Here is a 13,768-nt window from a genome sequence, read left to right on the forward strand (position 1 = left end):
ATCTCTGGCTTTCTGACAGGGTAGTGGGAGGATGGTGGCTCTCTTGTTTGAGCTATTTCAAGAACTGTGTCTTTTTCACTGCAGTGTCACCAAACCTACCTGCTATGGATACGTACGCCCTCAATAAATATTTTGTTGAATGAAAGTGTAACTTTCAATGTACAAGGGTAAATGCAGTTGTTAAAGAAAAATATGTGGAGTTATCTCACTGAAGGAAGCTTCAGGGCTTCAGATCCCTAAGAAAATGGCCTTCATTTAAAAAGAGTCACAAGACCAGCGACTTAGGCCTGAAAAGAAGTATTCATAAGTGGGGAGCAGCGTCTGACTTTTACTTGCATAGGGTATACTCTGATTTTTTAATGGAAAGACTATGAGTAGAATATAACTATTTGAAGTATATAAATTGATTCTTGACCATGTTCTCTGTGTGGACGTTTCTAGCCACCTTACAAGACTTTTGAATATGAACCAAATGAAGTCCTTTCCTTTCAGGAATCTATATTTTTAGGTTAGTGAGATAAATCAAGGTAATCCCCTAAGTGCAATGTACAGTTGAGTTTTAGTAATATAGACAGGTTGGTTCTTGGTGGGCAGAGAGAATCTAAATTATAGGCTATCTGGAAAAAAAATGTCCTTTTCTAGCTTTATATATAGAATTAAGATAACATTGTTGTCTGATACTTTTATTAGCATGATTTATTATCATTAGGAATTTCTTTTAATGTTATTTACACTTGGTACTTAGTGAATTGGTTTAAGCATAGTGATTTGGTATAAATTACAAGTTTTAAATTGTAGGGCTGAGTCAATGACATGTTACTATATCTAGATTGTGTTTTACTGGATAGAGTTAAAACTTGTGAAATGTACTGAGGTTATGTCTGAGTTTATACGGCAGTCTTGATGTCTTGATCTGGAAATACGTACTTTCCTAAAGAAAGGTGAAGATATTGTATTAACAGCTTACAGCTAAATATAGAGAAGGAAGGAAGTAGCATATTGCTAACTCTGTGCCCTGGGTAGAATTTCTTGGAGAGCTACTGGGGGCAAAGAGTGAAGCCTTCAGAAAGGTTGTTCACTAGGAGTATTTCAAGATTATAAAGTAAAAGTTCCTCTACTATACTTTATATCCTGAAGATATAATTGCATATATATTACTTTTTTTTTTTAAGTCTGAAGAACTTTCCTGTCCTCAGTGTATAAGGAATAACAGTTGTTTTCAGAAAACTCTGTAAGTACTTATTTAAAGTAACATAAATCAGTCATCATAGATTCTGTCACTTTGGGAGGCCATATCTATTTTGGCCTTGTTTGCCTTGGAATTGGGCAAAAGATTTAAGTAGCAAATTCTCTTATTGGTATATTTTATAAATATATTTTATTTGCCTTGTTTTCATTTTCTTCCTGAATTTCCTTAACACATATTAACATTTTTTCCCTCTCTTTCCTTTCATTGCCTAATTCAAAAGTGGAATGATTCTGTAACAACATTCTTTTTTTTTTTTTTTTCTCTGTAGAACCCTTAACCTTCGTAATCAGTGAAGTTCTATCCAGTTGACCCTTGAACAACATGGGGTAGGTGTCCCGGTCCACTGGAGAGTTGAAAATCTGCCTATAATTTATAGCCGGCCCTTTGTATCTGTGGTTCCTCCACATCATTCCGTATTTGGACTCTGGGGATTCAAACAACTGCAATTTGTGTAGTACTGTAGTATTTACTATTAAAAACAAATCCACGTAGAAGTGGACCCATGCAGTTCAAACCCATGTTGTTCAAGAGTCAACTGTATTTCCCCTCATGAACTACTACTTGGATTTAGCCTCTCAGAATTACTTCCTTACATCCCTCTCTCCCTTCCCTTCCCCAGAATGCATTAAAGATAATATTCTACTTTTTGGCTTCTCTTGGAGAAGGGAATATTTTCTAGCCCCATATGCTAACTATTAATTAATGAATTCAGTAAAACTTTTGATAACAAGATTTTTCAGGTGGTTGGGTTTACCAGATTTCAGGATTCATTGAATCTGGATCTCTTCAAACCCAAAATAATATTTTGCAATCGACCATTCCAAACCTGTTTTTCCTCTATAATCTCTATGTTGTGGAATAGCACTTATATTTACCCAATTAACCAAATGGGAAGGCTTCTCTTTCCCTACCTCTGCATCCCCTACATTTTCTCTACATCAATTAAATCACCATGGACATTGGATTCTAACCTTTTTCTATTCCCTAAGTCACTTTCATAGTCCAGGTCTTCATCACTTCTTTCACAGTTTCTATATAGATCCTTTTCAATTTCCATCTTTACTTTTTTCTGGTTTTTGTTCTGCCACATCACCCTCTTTATTGATGTCTTGGTGAGCTCTCTAAAACCATCCTGTTCCTAACATTTTTTTCCTACCCTTCTTAGTGTTATAAGTCTTAAAGATTGAAAACTCAAATCTTAATTTTTCCTAAATTTAGTATTAAGGAATAGTAACCCCTTTAATAAAACTTGAAATTAAAGTAGTTAGGAAACATCTTCTGCAGAAGCTAAAATTATTAGGATATATTTATATATAAATTTGGTGAGGATTTTCATTTACCAGGAATAACTTGAAGCATGCGATTGTAGAATGAATTGAAAATAACCCATTAATCTACATCAGATTTTCATTTTCTGCTTTGACTGAATCAAAGATACCCAGTTACCCAATACAATGCTGACTCTGTCCAGGAAAACCGCAGTATTGCTTCAGATAGTCAAAGCAGAAGTTGTGGGGGAGAAACACGTCTGTAAATATTTGCTTGTGTTTTATTAAACAGTTTGGAGACTTCAGCTAAAACTGTTCATAAAACTTTGAGGCAGCCAGTTATGGCAGTTTTAAAGTATACTAAGCAAAACTAATGATTTCTTAGGAAATCCAACCTATTTTTAGATTCCAAATATAAAAAAATTGGAACTAAACACCCAATAATGAAATCAGTGGATCATTGTTCCTCACTTAACAAATATTTATTGAGCACTTGTTTCCCCGGCATAATTCTAGGGCTTGTGATACATCAATAAATGAAACAAATAAAGATCCCTGCCTTTGTGGCACTTACACTTCAGTGACAGGAGACAGACAGTAAATAATTAACATATATCAATATGTGTGTGTGTGTGTGTGTGTGTGTGTTTGCGCGTGCGTGATGGGATAAGTACAATGGAGAAAAGAAAAAGTACAGCAGGATATGGGGAATTGGAAATGTTGGGTGGTGAGGGCAGGCTTTAATATGTACTGGTTAAGAGACCTCATTGAGAAGGTATCATTTGAGAAGATGACATTATCATTTGGTAATTATGAGTATCAGTTAATTGCTTTGAGAATTAAGAAAATATGTATCAGATTGGGGAAATAACTATGTTCCCAAACCAAAAAAAAAAAATTAGTGATAAGAATGACATTGTTTTACATTTTTGTGAATCTTTTTAACATCTGCCTTAATCGAAGATAGCTGGATTCTCATTTGTGTTTCTGCATTCAATCTTTTGTTTTGTGGTTTTGGTTGAAGTATATGAAGAAAATGTAGTTTCTTACAGATACATAGTTTGAAAAGGGAGGAGTATTTTAATGACCTTTTCAGATAATTGTGAATATTCTTCTTTGATACCTGACCAAAACTCAACAAGTGATAGTGTCTTAAACGTTAGTTACAGTGTAGAATCTGAAACTATAACAATGAAATTTATATATGAAAAGACTCTATTACATTTAAATCTATTGGTTTGCCTGACATTTTGAATGGATCTTTTACCCTATGTATGATTTTATAACATCATGCATTGGTCATATAGGGATCTTCCAAATATTGACACATTTCATTGTACCACATAAAAATTATATTTGTTGATATTGACCCAAAATCATCAGAAAAGGCTTTGAGTACTGAGAATCTGTCAAGAGTCATGGTGGCTAGTGAATACAGGTTTTCTAAAATGCTAGTGTTTGCTTGGAAACGTGAATTTTATAATTGATAACAAATACTGTCAAATGACAACCAGTGACAGCCTGTTTTCAGGGAAATGTCTGCCAAATACCCCAATGTGAATAATGTAATTTGTCTGTTGTTTTTTCAAGTAAAATGATGTTCTGTGAGAAAGAGCCACTTTCACGACTCAGACATTTGCACAAGTGCTTTTCCTTGAGATAGGCATTTTGCTTTAATCTGCAGCAGCAGTGCTTTATTTGTATTTCCCATTTGCCCACAGACTATTTAAAAAGCATACACTCAAGGGTCAAGATGTAATAATACTGACTGTTTCTTCTTAACAGGAATTTTTTTTCTTTCAAGTACATGATGATGAAGAATATGATGACTACCAGTTCAGTTGGGTGCTGCGGCCTCCATTTGTGCTGAGGTGCCAGCCATTTCACCACTGTTGCTCTTGCACCATCAGTACAAATGTCCACACAGTGAAACACACCAATAGCATTGCATTATCATGAAAACAGTTTTGTCCTAAGGACCCCTTGACCTCATTGTACCCCTTGTGTTTTTATATATATCTTATTTCACCCAATTTTCACAGTAGACCTTTTAGGTGGTTGGTGATGTTAACCCCTTTTGAAATTTGTGAATACAACTCAGAGTTGTTAAGCGTAGCTTCCTGAAGTCACACAAAAGTAGTGAAACTGGTTTTTGTTTTTTTTTTTAATTAAAGTACAGTGAGTTACAATGTGTCAATTTCTGGTGTACAGCACAATGTCCCAGTCATGCATATACATACATATATTCATTGTGAAACTGAGTCTTGAACCCAAGTTTCCTGATTAGAGTTTTTGGCTTTTATTTTTTTCTGTTTCATATACTATCTCCAAAGTATGGGAAGGTTTATATTATTATCTCTTGAGAAGGACTTTGGTAAGAAGGGCATGGGACGAGCTTTATTTAAACAGAGCGAGGGTTGCTCGAAGCCTGGAGACTCAGTTTTTATTGGCTGCTTTCTAGGTGATACATCATTGCCATATACCAAACTTTCCTGTTTCTCTATTCTGGAAAATAAGGATAATAATAATATCTATCTCAGGTAATTGTTTTGTGGATTTAATTAGTTAATACATGTTGTATGGTTAGTTATGTGTCAGATGGTCCTGACACAAATTAAGTACTCAGTAGAGTTAGCTTTTATTATTTATACAGAGACAAGACTTGGACATTTCAGCAGAAAGAACCGCTTGAGCAAAAGCTGGGAATTGTTGAGTCATGTGAGTAGTAAGTACAATGTAACTGAAATGTAATGGTTTGTGGAGGGGTATGTTGGGAAGCAAGATAGAAAAGGTAGATTTGGATCCTGATTATTGCTGTACTAGAGCAGTAAACTCAAAGTTGTGCTCCTAATGACTAAGACAGTGACTGGTATCTCCCATATATTTATATACTACCTGAGTATTGGAACATTTGAATACATTTAAATAAGAAAGAGAGAGCAGGTCCCTTTGTCATGACCAACATACGTAGAGAAGGTGACATTTTAGTGGCTATTAGAATGGGTGACGATAACACCTCACTAAACAAAGTACTACTTAACCAAGGGATTATACTTTCCAAAAGACTAAATTACTTGAGATCATGGATTGTCTTATCCTTGCCCACATCTCCAGCATAAAAGCTGATGCATATTGGGGCTCAGTAGATATCTGAGCAGTGTCTGGGGACTTAATCTTGTAAATATGGTTTTTGTGTAATGTTTTCATGTCATAATAACTTTCAGAGAAAAGAGGGTCTTCCTGATTATAGAGGCTAATTCTTTTTTTTTTTTTGCTTCAATTACAAAATAAGCAAATCACCACTTCCTTTTGCAAACAGCCAGTAATTTATTCATAGTTGGTTATATGTCTTAAAGGAGAAGAAAATGTGACAAGGAAGACAGATTCCCAAATAATGGCTCAGGAATGGTAAGGTATAGGAGTTTTGGAAACTTGTCTTAAAATCTTTTAAAAATATGTATAATGTAGGAAATGTTAATAGATATGTAATAAGATGATAGACTCCTGAAAATGTAAGTATTTTACTTACTAGATGAATATTGCTTTTCTTTTTGGGTACCTTATGTTATTTCTATATAAGCCAGGTATTGTTGGGAATTAGGAGTTATCAGTAATCCCTTCCCTACTCATTTTCTCTGACTAGTCATTTATTAGATTGTTAATATAACTTGTTTTCTCTTAAGGCTCTGTGTGATAATAACATACTGATATTTTAGTATATGTCAGATACTGTGGTAAATATTATACAGATTAATTATCTCATTTAAACCTCAACAACCTTATGAGGTCTTGGTATTATTATCATCCCTATAGGTAATATTATCATTCTCAGATTATAGATGAGGAGAGTAAACCTCAGAGAGTTTCAGTGACTTGCTTGAGGGTTGGGTGAACAAGGGCAAAGCTGGCTATCAGAGCCAACCTTTTTACCTTTACATTATACAGCTTAAGAAATACTGAAAGAGTCTTAAGAGAGGCTATTGTATATAGTGCTGCTATGAACATTGTGGGGCTTAGAGGAATGTTTTCCAAGCCATGGATAGCAATCTATTAATGGATTGTGAATCTTATTTAGCCGGCCAAGACAAGCATTTCTTAAGAAGTAAAATACAACAGGAAAAATACAAATGTGTATGGCATGTAGTAAGAGATACACTGTTTTGTGAAACTAATTTTCCAATTTTATATGTATACATGTATGTACACACATATGTGTGTATTTATTTGTAAAGTTGGTGTAATGGTATAAAGTGTATTTCATATTATGGGTCACAGCCAAACAAAATTTGGAACCCATTGGCTCAGAGAATGGAAAGCTTAAAAAATGTAATGAAGTGGAGAGGCAGATGCTAAAGAAGAAATTCTAGAGATAAATTGAATGTATATATAACATTATAAAAAGAGGGAGGAAGAGTTAACCTATATATATTTGGGGAAAATAATGTACTATCTATAAGTTATCTTAATTAAAGTCATTAAATTGGGTCCTTTTAGTGGGGATTCATTCAGAATTAGTATAGTTTTAATTTTACTTCTAGGGAACTGCTTCTACAGGTGGCTTGTGAATTGTATATATCATTATTATATTTTTCTTTCTCAAATGAACAAATAATTTATTATGATTGAATAATAACCAGACATCTCATTGGTGCTTCATATACACAAAGATACTTTTTTTATTAGACGCCATAGGGTCAAGGTTTGTTTACTGCCTCATGGGAGAATAAAGGTGCTCTAGGTTAGTCAGAATAATAGAATATTGAATTTTCAGCTGGAAGGCCCAATTTAGTCCAAGCCTCCATTTTTTAAAAAACTATCATAAAAAACACATAATATTAAATTGACCATCTTGGTCATTTTTATGTGTACAGTTCAGTAGTATATATTCACATTGTAGTGGAACAGATCTCTAGAATGTGACACTGAAAGTCTATACCCATTAAACACTAATTCCCCCTCCCTCTTCTCCCTAGCCCTTGGTAACCACATTTCTACTTTCTGTTTCTATGATTTTGACTACTTTAGATATTTCATATGAGTAGAATCATGCAGTATTTGTCCTTTTGCTACTGGCTTATTTCACTTAGCATAATGTTGTCCAAGTTCATCCATGTCATAGCATATGACATGATTTCCTCCTTCTTAAAGGCTGCATAATATTCCATCGTATGTATATTCTACATTTTCTTTATCCATTCATCTGTTGATGAACATTTGGGTTGCATCCACCCCTTGACTATTGTGAGTAATGCTGCAATGAATGTGGATGTGCAAATATCTCTTTGAGATTCTGCTTTGAGTTCTTTTGGTATATGCCCAGAAGTAAGATTGCTGGAATATACGGTAATTCTTTGTTTAATTTTGTGAGGAACTTCCACGCTGTTTTCCATATTGGCTGTACCATTTTACATTCCTACGAACAGGGCATAAGGGTTCCAGCTTCTCTGTGTCCTCACCAAAGCACAGCTATTTTCTGTTCTTTTGATAGTACCCATCCAGATGGGTGTGAAGTGATTATCTCATTGTAGTTTTGATTTGTGTTTCCATAATGAGTGATGTTGAGCTTCCATTCATGTGCTGCTTGGCCACTTGAATGTCTTTGGAGAAATATGTAGTCAAGTCTTTTGCCCATTTTTTAATCAAATTGTTTTCTGTTGAGTTGTAGAGGTTCCTTTTGTATTCTGGATATTAACCTCTTATCATATACATGATTTGCAGTTATTTTCTCCCCTTCTTTAGGTTGCCTTTTCTCTTTGTTGATTGTTTCCTTTGATGCACAGGCTTTTCTTTTCTTTTCTTTTCTTTTCTTTTCTTTTTTTTTTTTGAAGTACAGTCAGTTACGGTGTGTCAATTTCTAGTGTTCAGCACAATGTTCCAGTCATGCATATACATACATATATTTGTTTTCATCTTCTTTTTCATTAAAGGTTATTACAAGATATTGAATATAGTTCCCTGTACTATACAGAAGAAACTTGTTTTTTTATATTTATTTTTATTTATAGTGGCTAACCTTTGCAAATCTCAAACTCTCAGATTTATCCCTTCCCACTCCCTTTACCCCAGTAACCATAAGATTGTTTACTATGTCTCTGAGCCTGTTTCTGTTTTGTAGATGAGTTCATTAGTGTCCTCCTTTTCCTTTTTCTTATTTTTAGGTTCCACATATGAGTGATACCATATGGTATTTTTCTTTTTCTTTCTCTTTCTGGCTTACTTCACTTAGAATGACGATCTCCAGGTCCATCCACGTTGCAGCAAATGGCATTATTTTATTCCTTTTTATGGCTGAGTAGTATTCCATTGTATAAATGTACCACAGCTTCTTTATCCTGTCATCTGTTGATGGTCATTTAGGTTGTTTCCATGTCCTGGCTATTGTATATAGTGCTGCTATGAACATTGGGTGCATGTGTCTTTTCAAATTAGAGTTCCCTCTGGATATATGCCCAGGAGTGGGATTGCTGGATCATAGGGTAAGTCTGTTTTTAGTTTTTTGAGGAATCTCCATACTGGTTTCCATAATTACTGCACCAAGCTACTACATTCCCACCAAAAGTGTAGGAGGGTTCACCTCCCACCATGATTTATCATAATAATGTTTTTAAAATATAGTTTTAAAAAATTTAAAGCAATTACACATTTACAGAAAAGTTGCAAGTACAGTACAAAGAACTCCCTATCGCTGTCCCAGCTGTTTGAAAGTAAGTTGTTAACTAGATGTCCCATCACCCCTGAATGCTTTATTATTATATATTTCCTGCATATATCGCTATACAATTATTAAAATCAGGAAATTAAGATTGATGCATCAATACTATCTAATCCTTAGACTCTATTCAGAGTTTCACCAGTTGTCCCAATAATGTTCTTTATAGCAAGAATGCCTGGTTCAGAATCACATTTTGTGTTTAGTTGTCTTTAGTCTCCTCAGTCTGAAATAGTTCCTCAGTCTTTCCTTGACTTTTACAACCTTGACACCTTTAAAGATTACAGGCTAATTATTTTGTAGAATGTTCCTCAGTTGGTTCTTTTCTGATATTTCTTCATGATTTGATTCAGATTACATTATCTTTGACCTGAAGATCACAGAAATGATTCTATGTTCTTATCATAGGATTTCAATTTGCCTCGTATTTGATGACATTTACTTTGATCATGTGATTGAGGTGGTGTCTGCCAGGCTTATGTTGTTAAATTTTATCTTTTTCCCTCCTTAATATTTTATGGGGAGATATTTTAAAGCTTTGCTGAATCCCACTCCTCAAAAACTTCCAGTTTATGTGCATCAGTGGTAATTCATGGTTTCCTGTTTTACTCAATGGATTATAATCCTTTACTATCATTATTTATTCTGATGCTTAAATTGTCCTTCACTTGGCCAGTAGGATTCCCTTGAAGCTGACTTCTCTGTTCTTTTGACATGTTTCTATCATGCTCTGAGTACTTTTTTCCTTACTTTCTGGCACAAAAAAAGATGTTCCAAGCTCATTTTCCACCTTCCCTGTCTTAGTTCTGGAATCAACCGTTTTTCCAAGGAGCCCTAGTTCCTCTTAATGGAGAGTAATATTTAGAAGTCAACACTTTGTTGTTGGTGCTAGGTGTACTTATTGCTGGTGGGTGTCATGGCACCCAGGCCCTCTCAGAACTAAGAAACATATGAATGTTTTATTATGTTACATATGTATCTGTGAAAATAAGTGTGTTTATATGTCCGTATTTCCATATGTATTTATTTACATGTATGTTGAAAACCATGAGTTTATACTGATACCTCTATTTCCCATCTAACATTCCAGAAATCATTCTGGTTTTCTCCCTTGCCATTTTTGTAACTATTTTCCAACAGTGAGAAACGCTTTATCCTTATTATATTTACTTATTTGATCAGTCCTTCTGTATGTAACTAGTTCCCCATCATCACTCACTTCCTTGTGTGGCTATTACGCTTATTCCACTCAACCTTGAAAACCTTGTGCCAGGCTGACCCCGTCCCCCCTCCTCACCTTTCTTGGGCTCTCACTCCTCATGCTGGTCTTTCCCATTGTGTAGATTCCCTCTTCATCCTGCTGGCTTTGATACCTCATGCCAGGTTATCCCTTGGCATGATGTATGTCCTCCTTATCTTGCTCAGGTTCTGATGTCCTGAGTCTTCTACTTATTTGGTATAATACTTTAAAATATGAGCTCATTTGATTTCTTTTTTTCCTTTTAATGCCCCCTTTCTGTTCCAGGATTCAATCTAAGATCCTACATTGTGTTTAGTTATGACAGTTCCTTATTCTTTTCTTGTCCTTCATGACTTTGACTTTTATTGACATTTTCAAAAATTCTTATATTTTACTGAGGTATAGTCAATTTACAATGTTAATTTCAGGTGTGCAGCAAAGCGATTCAGTTATACATATATGTATATATATAAATTTTTTTTCAGATTCTTTTCCATTACAGCTCATTAGAAGAAATTGAATATAGGTCCCTGTGCTATACAGGAGGTTCTCATTTGTTTATTTTATCTATAGTACTGTGTATTATTAATCCCAAACTCCTAATCTGTCCATCCCTCCCTTTCTTCCCTGATAACCACAGTTTGTTTTCTATGAGACTAAGACATTTTTGATGAGTACTAATAATTTCATAGAATGTCTCTCAATTTAGGTTTATCTGGTATTTTCTCATGATTAGATTGAGATTAATTGAGATTATGTGGGGGGGGTTTGTTTTTTGTTTTTGCTTTTTTTGGCAAGAATACTACAGAAGTGATGCTGTTTCCTTCTCAATGGACCATATTGGGAGGGTAGTATATGATATCAAGAAATTTATTGCTGGTGATGTTAATGTTGATCACTGAATTAAGGTAATGTCTGCCAAATTTCTCCATCATAAAATTATTTTTCCCTTTGTAGTTGATAAATATATTGGGGGAGATACTTTGAGACTCTACTAATACCCTTTCTCTCCTCAAACTTTTGCCCACTATTTTTAGCTATCAGTATGCCATTGGTGGATCTTGACTGTAGTAATTATTATTGGGGTGTTTGTCTAATGGTGATTTTACATAGCTAATATTCATTTAGTTTTACCCATGTACTTGTCATTTTTGTTGATCTACATTTTTCCTGCTTCTGCCACCTCCCATCAGACATTATTCTCTATGCATGGAGAATACCTTTTCAAATTTTTTGAAATAAGTATCTACTGGTGACAAATTCTCTGTTTTTTGTTTGTCTGAAAATGACTTTATTTTATCTTAATTCCTGAAAGATAATTTTCACCAAATTTTAGGTTGGAAGTTATTTTCTTTTAGCCATTAAATATAATTCTCTATTGTCTTCTGGTTCCCACTGTTTCTTTTGAGACCTAGCAGGATTTAATTATTGCTTCTTTGAAAGCAATCTGTCCTCCCTCCTTCTCTTTCTGTCTCCCCCGTCTCCACCCCTGACCCCCAGCCCCACCCCTGTTTTTAAGATATTTCCTATATCATTGGTGTGTAGTAATTTTTGCTGGGGTGCCTACCTGTGGGTTTTCTTTGATTTATCGTTAGAATTCTTAAGGCTTCTGAATCTGTGGCTTAAGGTCTTTCATGTGTTTTGAAAACTTCTCAACCAGATAGTGCTTCTTATTCCACTGTTTTTTTTTTTTTTGTCTCCTTTTATTATTACAGTCACATGCATTTTATATCGTCTCACTCTCTGTGTTGCTCTCCCTTTCTTCTATATTTTCTATCTCTTTGCCTCGTCTTTTGTTCTGATGAGTTTCTTCTGATCTCTCTTCCAGTTCTCTAATGGTCTCTTTAGTTGACTTAATCTGCTAAATTTGCTTATTATGTTTTTAAATTTTAGGATTTATATTCAATTATTTTAACCTGTATCATTTCTAAAATGGTTTCTAAATTTCTGTCAAAGTTTTCAGTCTTTTATTGAATGTATTAAGCATAGTTACTTTTAAAGTGTGGGATTGTTTGTTCAAATATTTGGAGCTCCTGTTGATCTGTTTCTGTTGTCTTTTGATTCTCATTTATGTGTGATTTTGTCTCCTTGTATATCTTTGGTTATCTTTGTTTATGTGCTAGACATTGCATTTGAAAAATGTTTATAGAAACAAGTCAGCAGCTAAAATAATACTATCTTTCTACAGAAAAGATTTTCAGGGGATGGAGGGTGGGAAGGGATAGACTGGGATTTCAAAATTGTAGAATAGATAAACAAGATTATACTGTATAGCACAGGGAAATACACACAAAATGTTATGATAACTCACAGAGAAAAAAAAATGTGACAATGAGTGTGTATATGTCCATGAATGACTGAAAAATTGTGCTGAACATTGTGTCAATGGAATTGACACAACATTGTAAAATGATTATAAATCAATAAAAAATGTTAAAAAAAAAAAAAAGAAAAGAAAAGATTTTCATTTGCTTTTGCTAGCTAGGTGTTTAGAGTCACTAACAGCCTGGGGTAGTTTTAATCCATTTCAGGCATCAGGATTTTTCTGGGCCACCCACATAACTGAACAATTGTTTTAATTCTGTTTTATTCTTAATCTCAAGGTGCAGTCCATTGAGGTCCCAATCAAAACGTGAACTATTTACGAGAGCCACCGCTGTTGGTGGGCCCTGGTCTCCAATTTTTGGCCTGACAAGACTTTTTTTTTAAATAGACTTTATTTTTTTAGAATAATTTTAGGTTCACAGAAAAGTCGAGCAGAAAGTACATAGAGTTCCCATATACCTTCTGCCCACACATACTGACAAGCTTTTAAGAAGTTGCTCAGTCTACAACTCCTCCTGAAAGTCACAATGTCTCCAGTAGAAAAGTGGCCCTAAATACCAGGCTTATCTTCTAGATGTTTGTCTTTTCCTAGATTTTGGCCTGTTAATTCTTTACTACTTTGTTGTTTTCTGATGCCTTCAAAACAGTTGTTTTCTAACAATTATTCTAGTTTTTCTAATTGTTCTCAGTGGGAAGGTAGTCTGCTATTATTGAACACAACTATTCCCTTTGTTATAAATTGCTGTAAGTAGATAGCATATTTGGAAAGGTTAGAAAGGTGAACCTATTAAAGAAATAGCACAACCAAAAATCTTTTCTATTAGCATCATGGTTTAAATTTTTACTTTCAAATATGCAGCTATATTGTAGAAATTAAAGTTTTAATTTTTATAAACTTTTATTCTAGCTCGTGATGCTGATGAGCGAGAGAAGTGGATCCATGCCTTAGAAGAAACGATTCTTCGACATACTCTTCA

At 34.4% G+C, this 13,768-nt stretch overlaps 1 protein-coding gene across 1 annotated transcript in view; it reads left to right on the forward strand.

Annotated features, from left to right (window-relative positions):
* The window catches only part of OSBPL9 (oxysterol binding protein like 9), a 101,346-nt gene that overhangs the window by 42,059 nt on the left and 45,519 nt on the right, over nt 1–13,768 (forward strand). The window contains 1 exon segment of the mRNA XM_032494257.1: nt 13,699–13,768. Coding sequence (XP_032350148.1) covers nt 13,699–13,768 — 70 coding nt within the window.

This window comes from Camelus ferus, chromosome 13, assembly GCF_009834535.1.
Source record: "Camelus ferus isolate YT-003-E chromosome 13, BCGSAC_Cfer_1.0, whole genome shotgun sequence".
Taxonomy (NCBI): Eukaryota; Metazoa; Chordata; class Mammalia; order Artiodactyla; family Camelidae; genus Camelus; species Camelus ferus.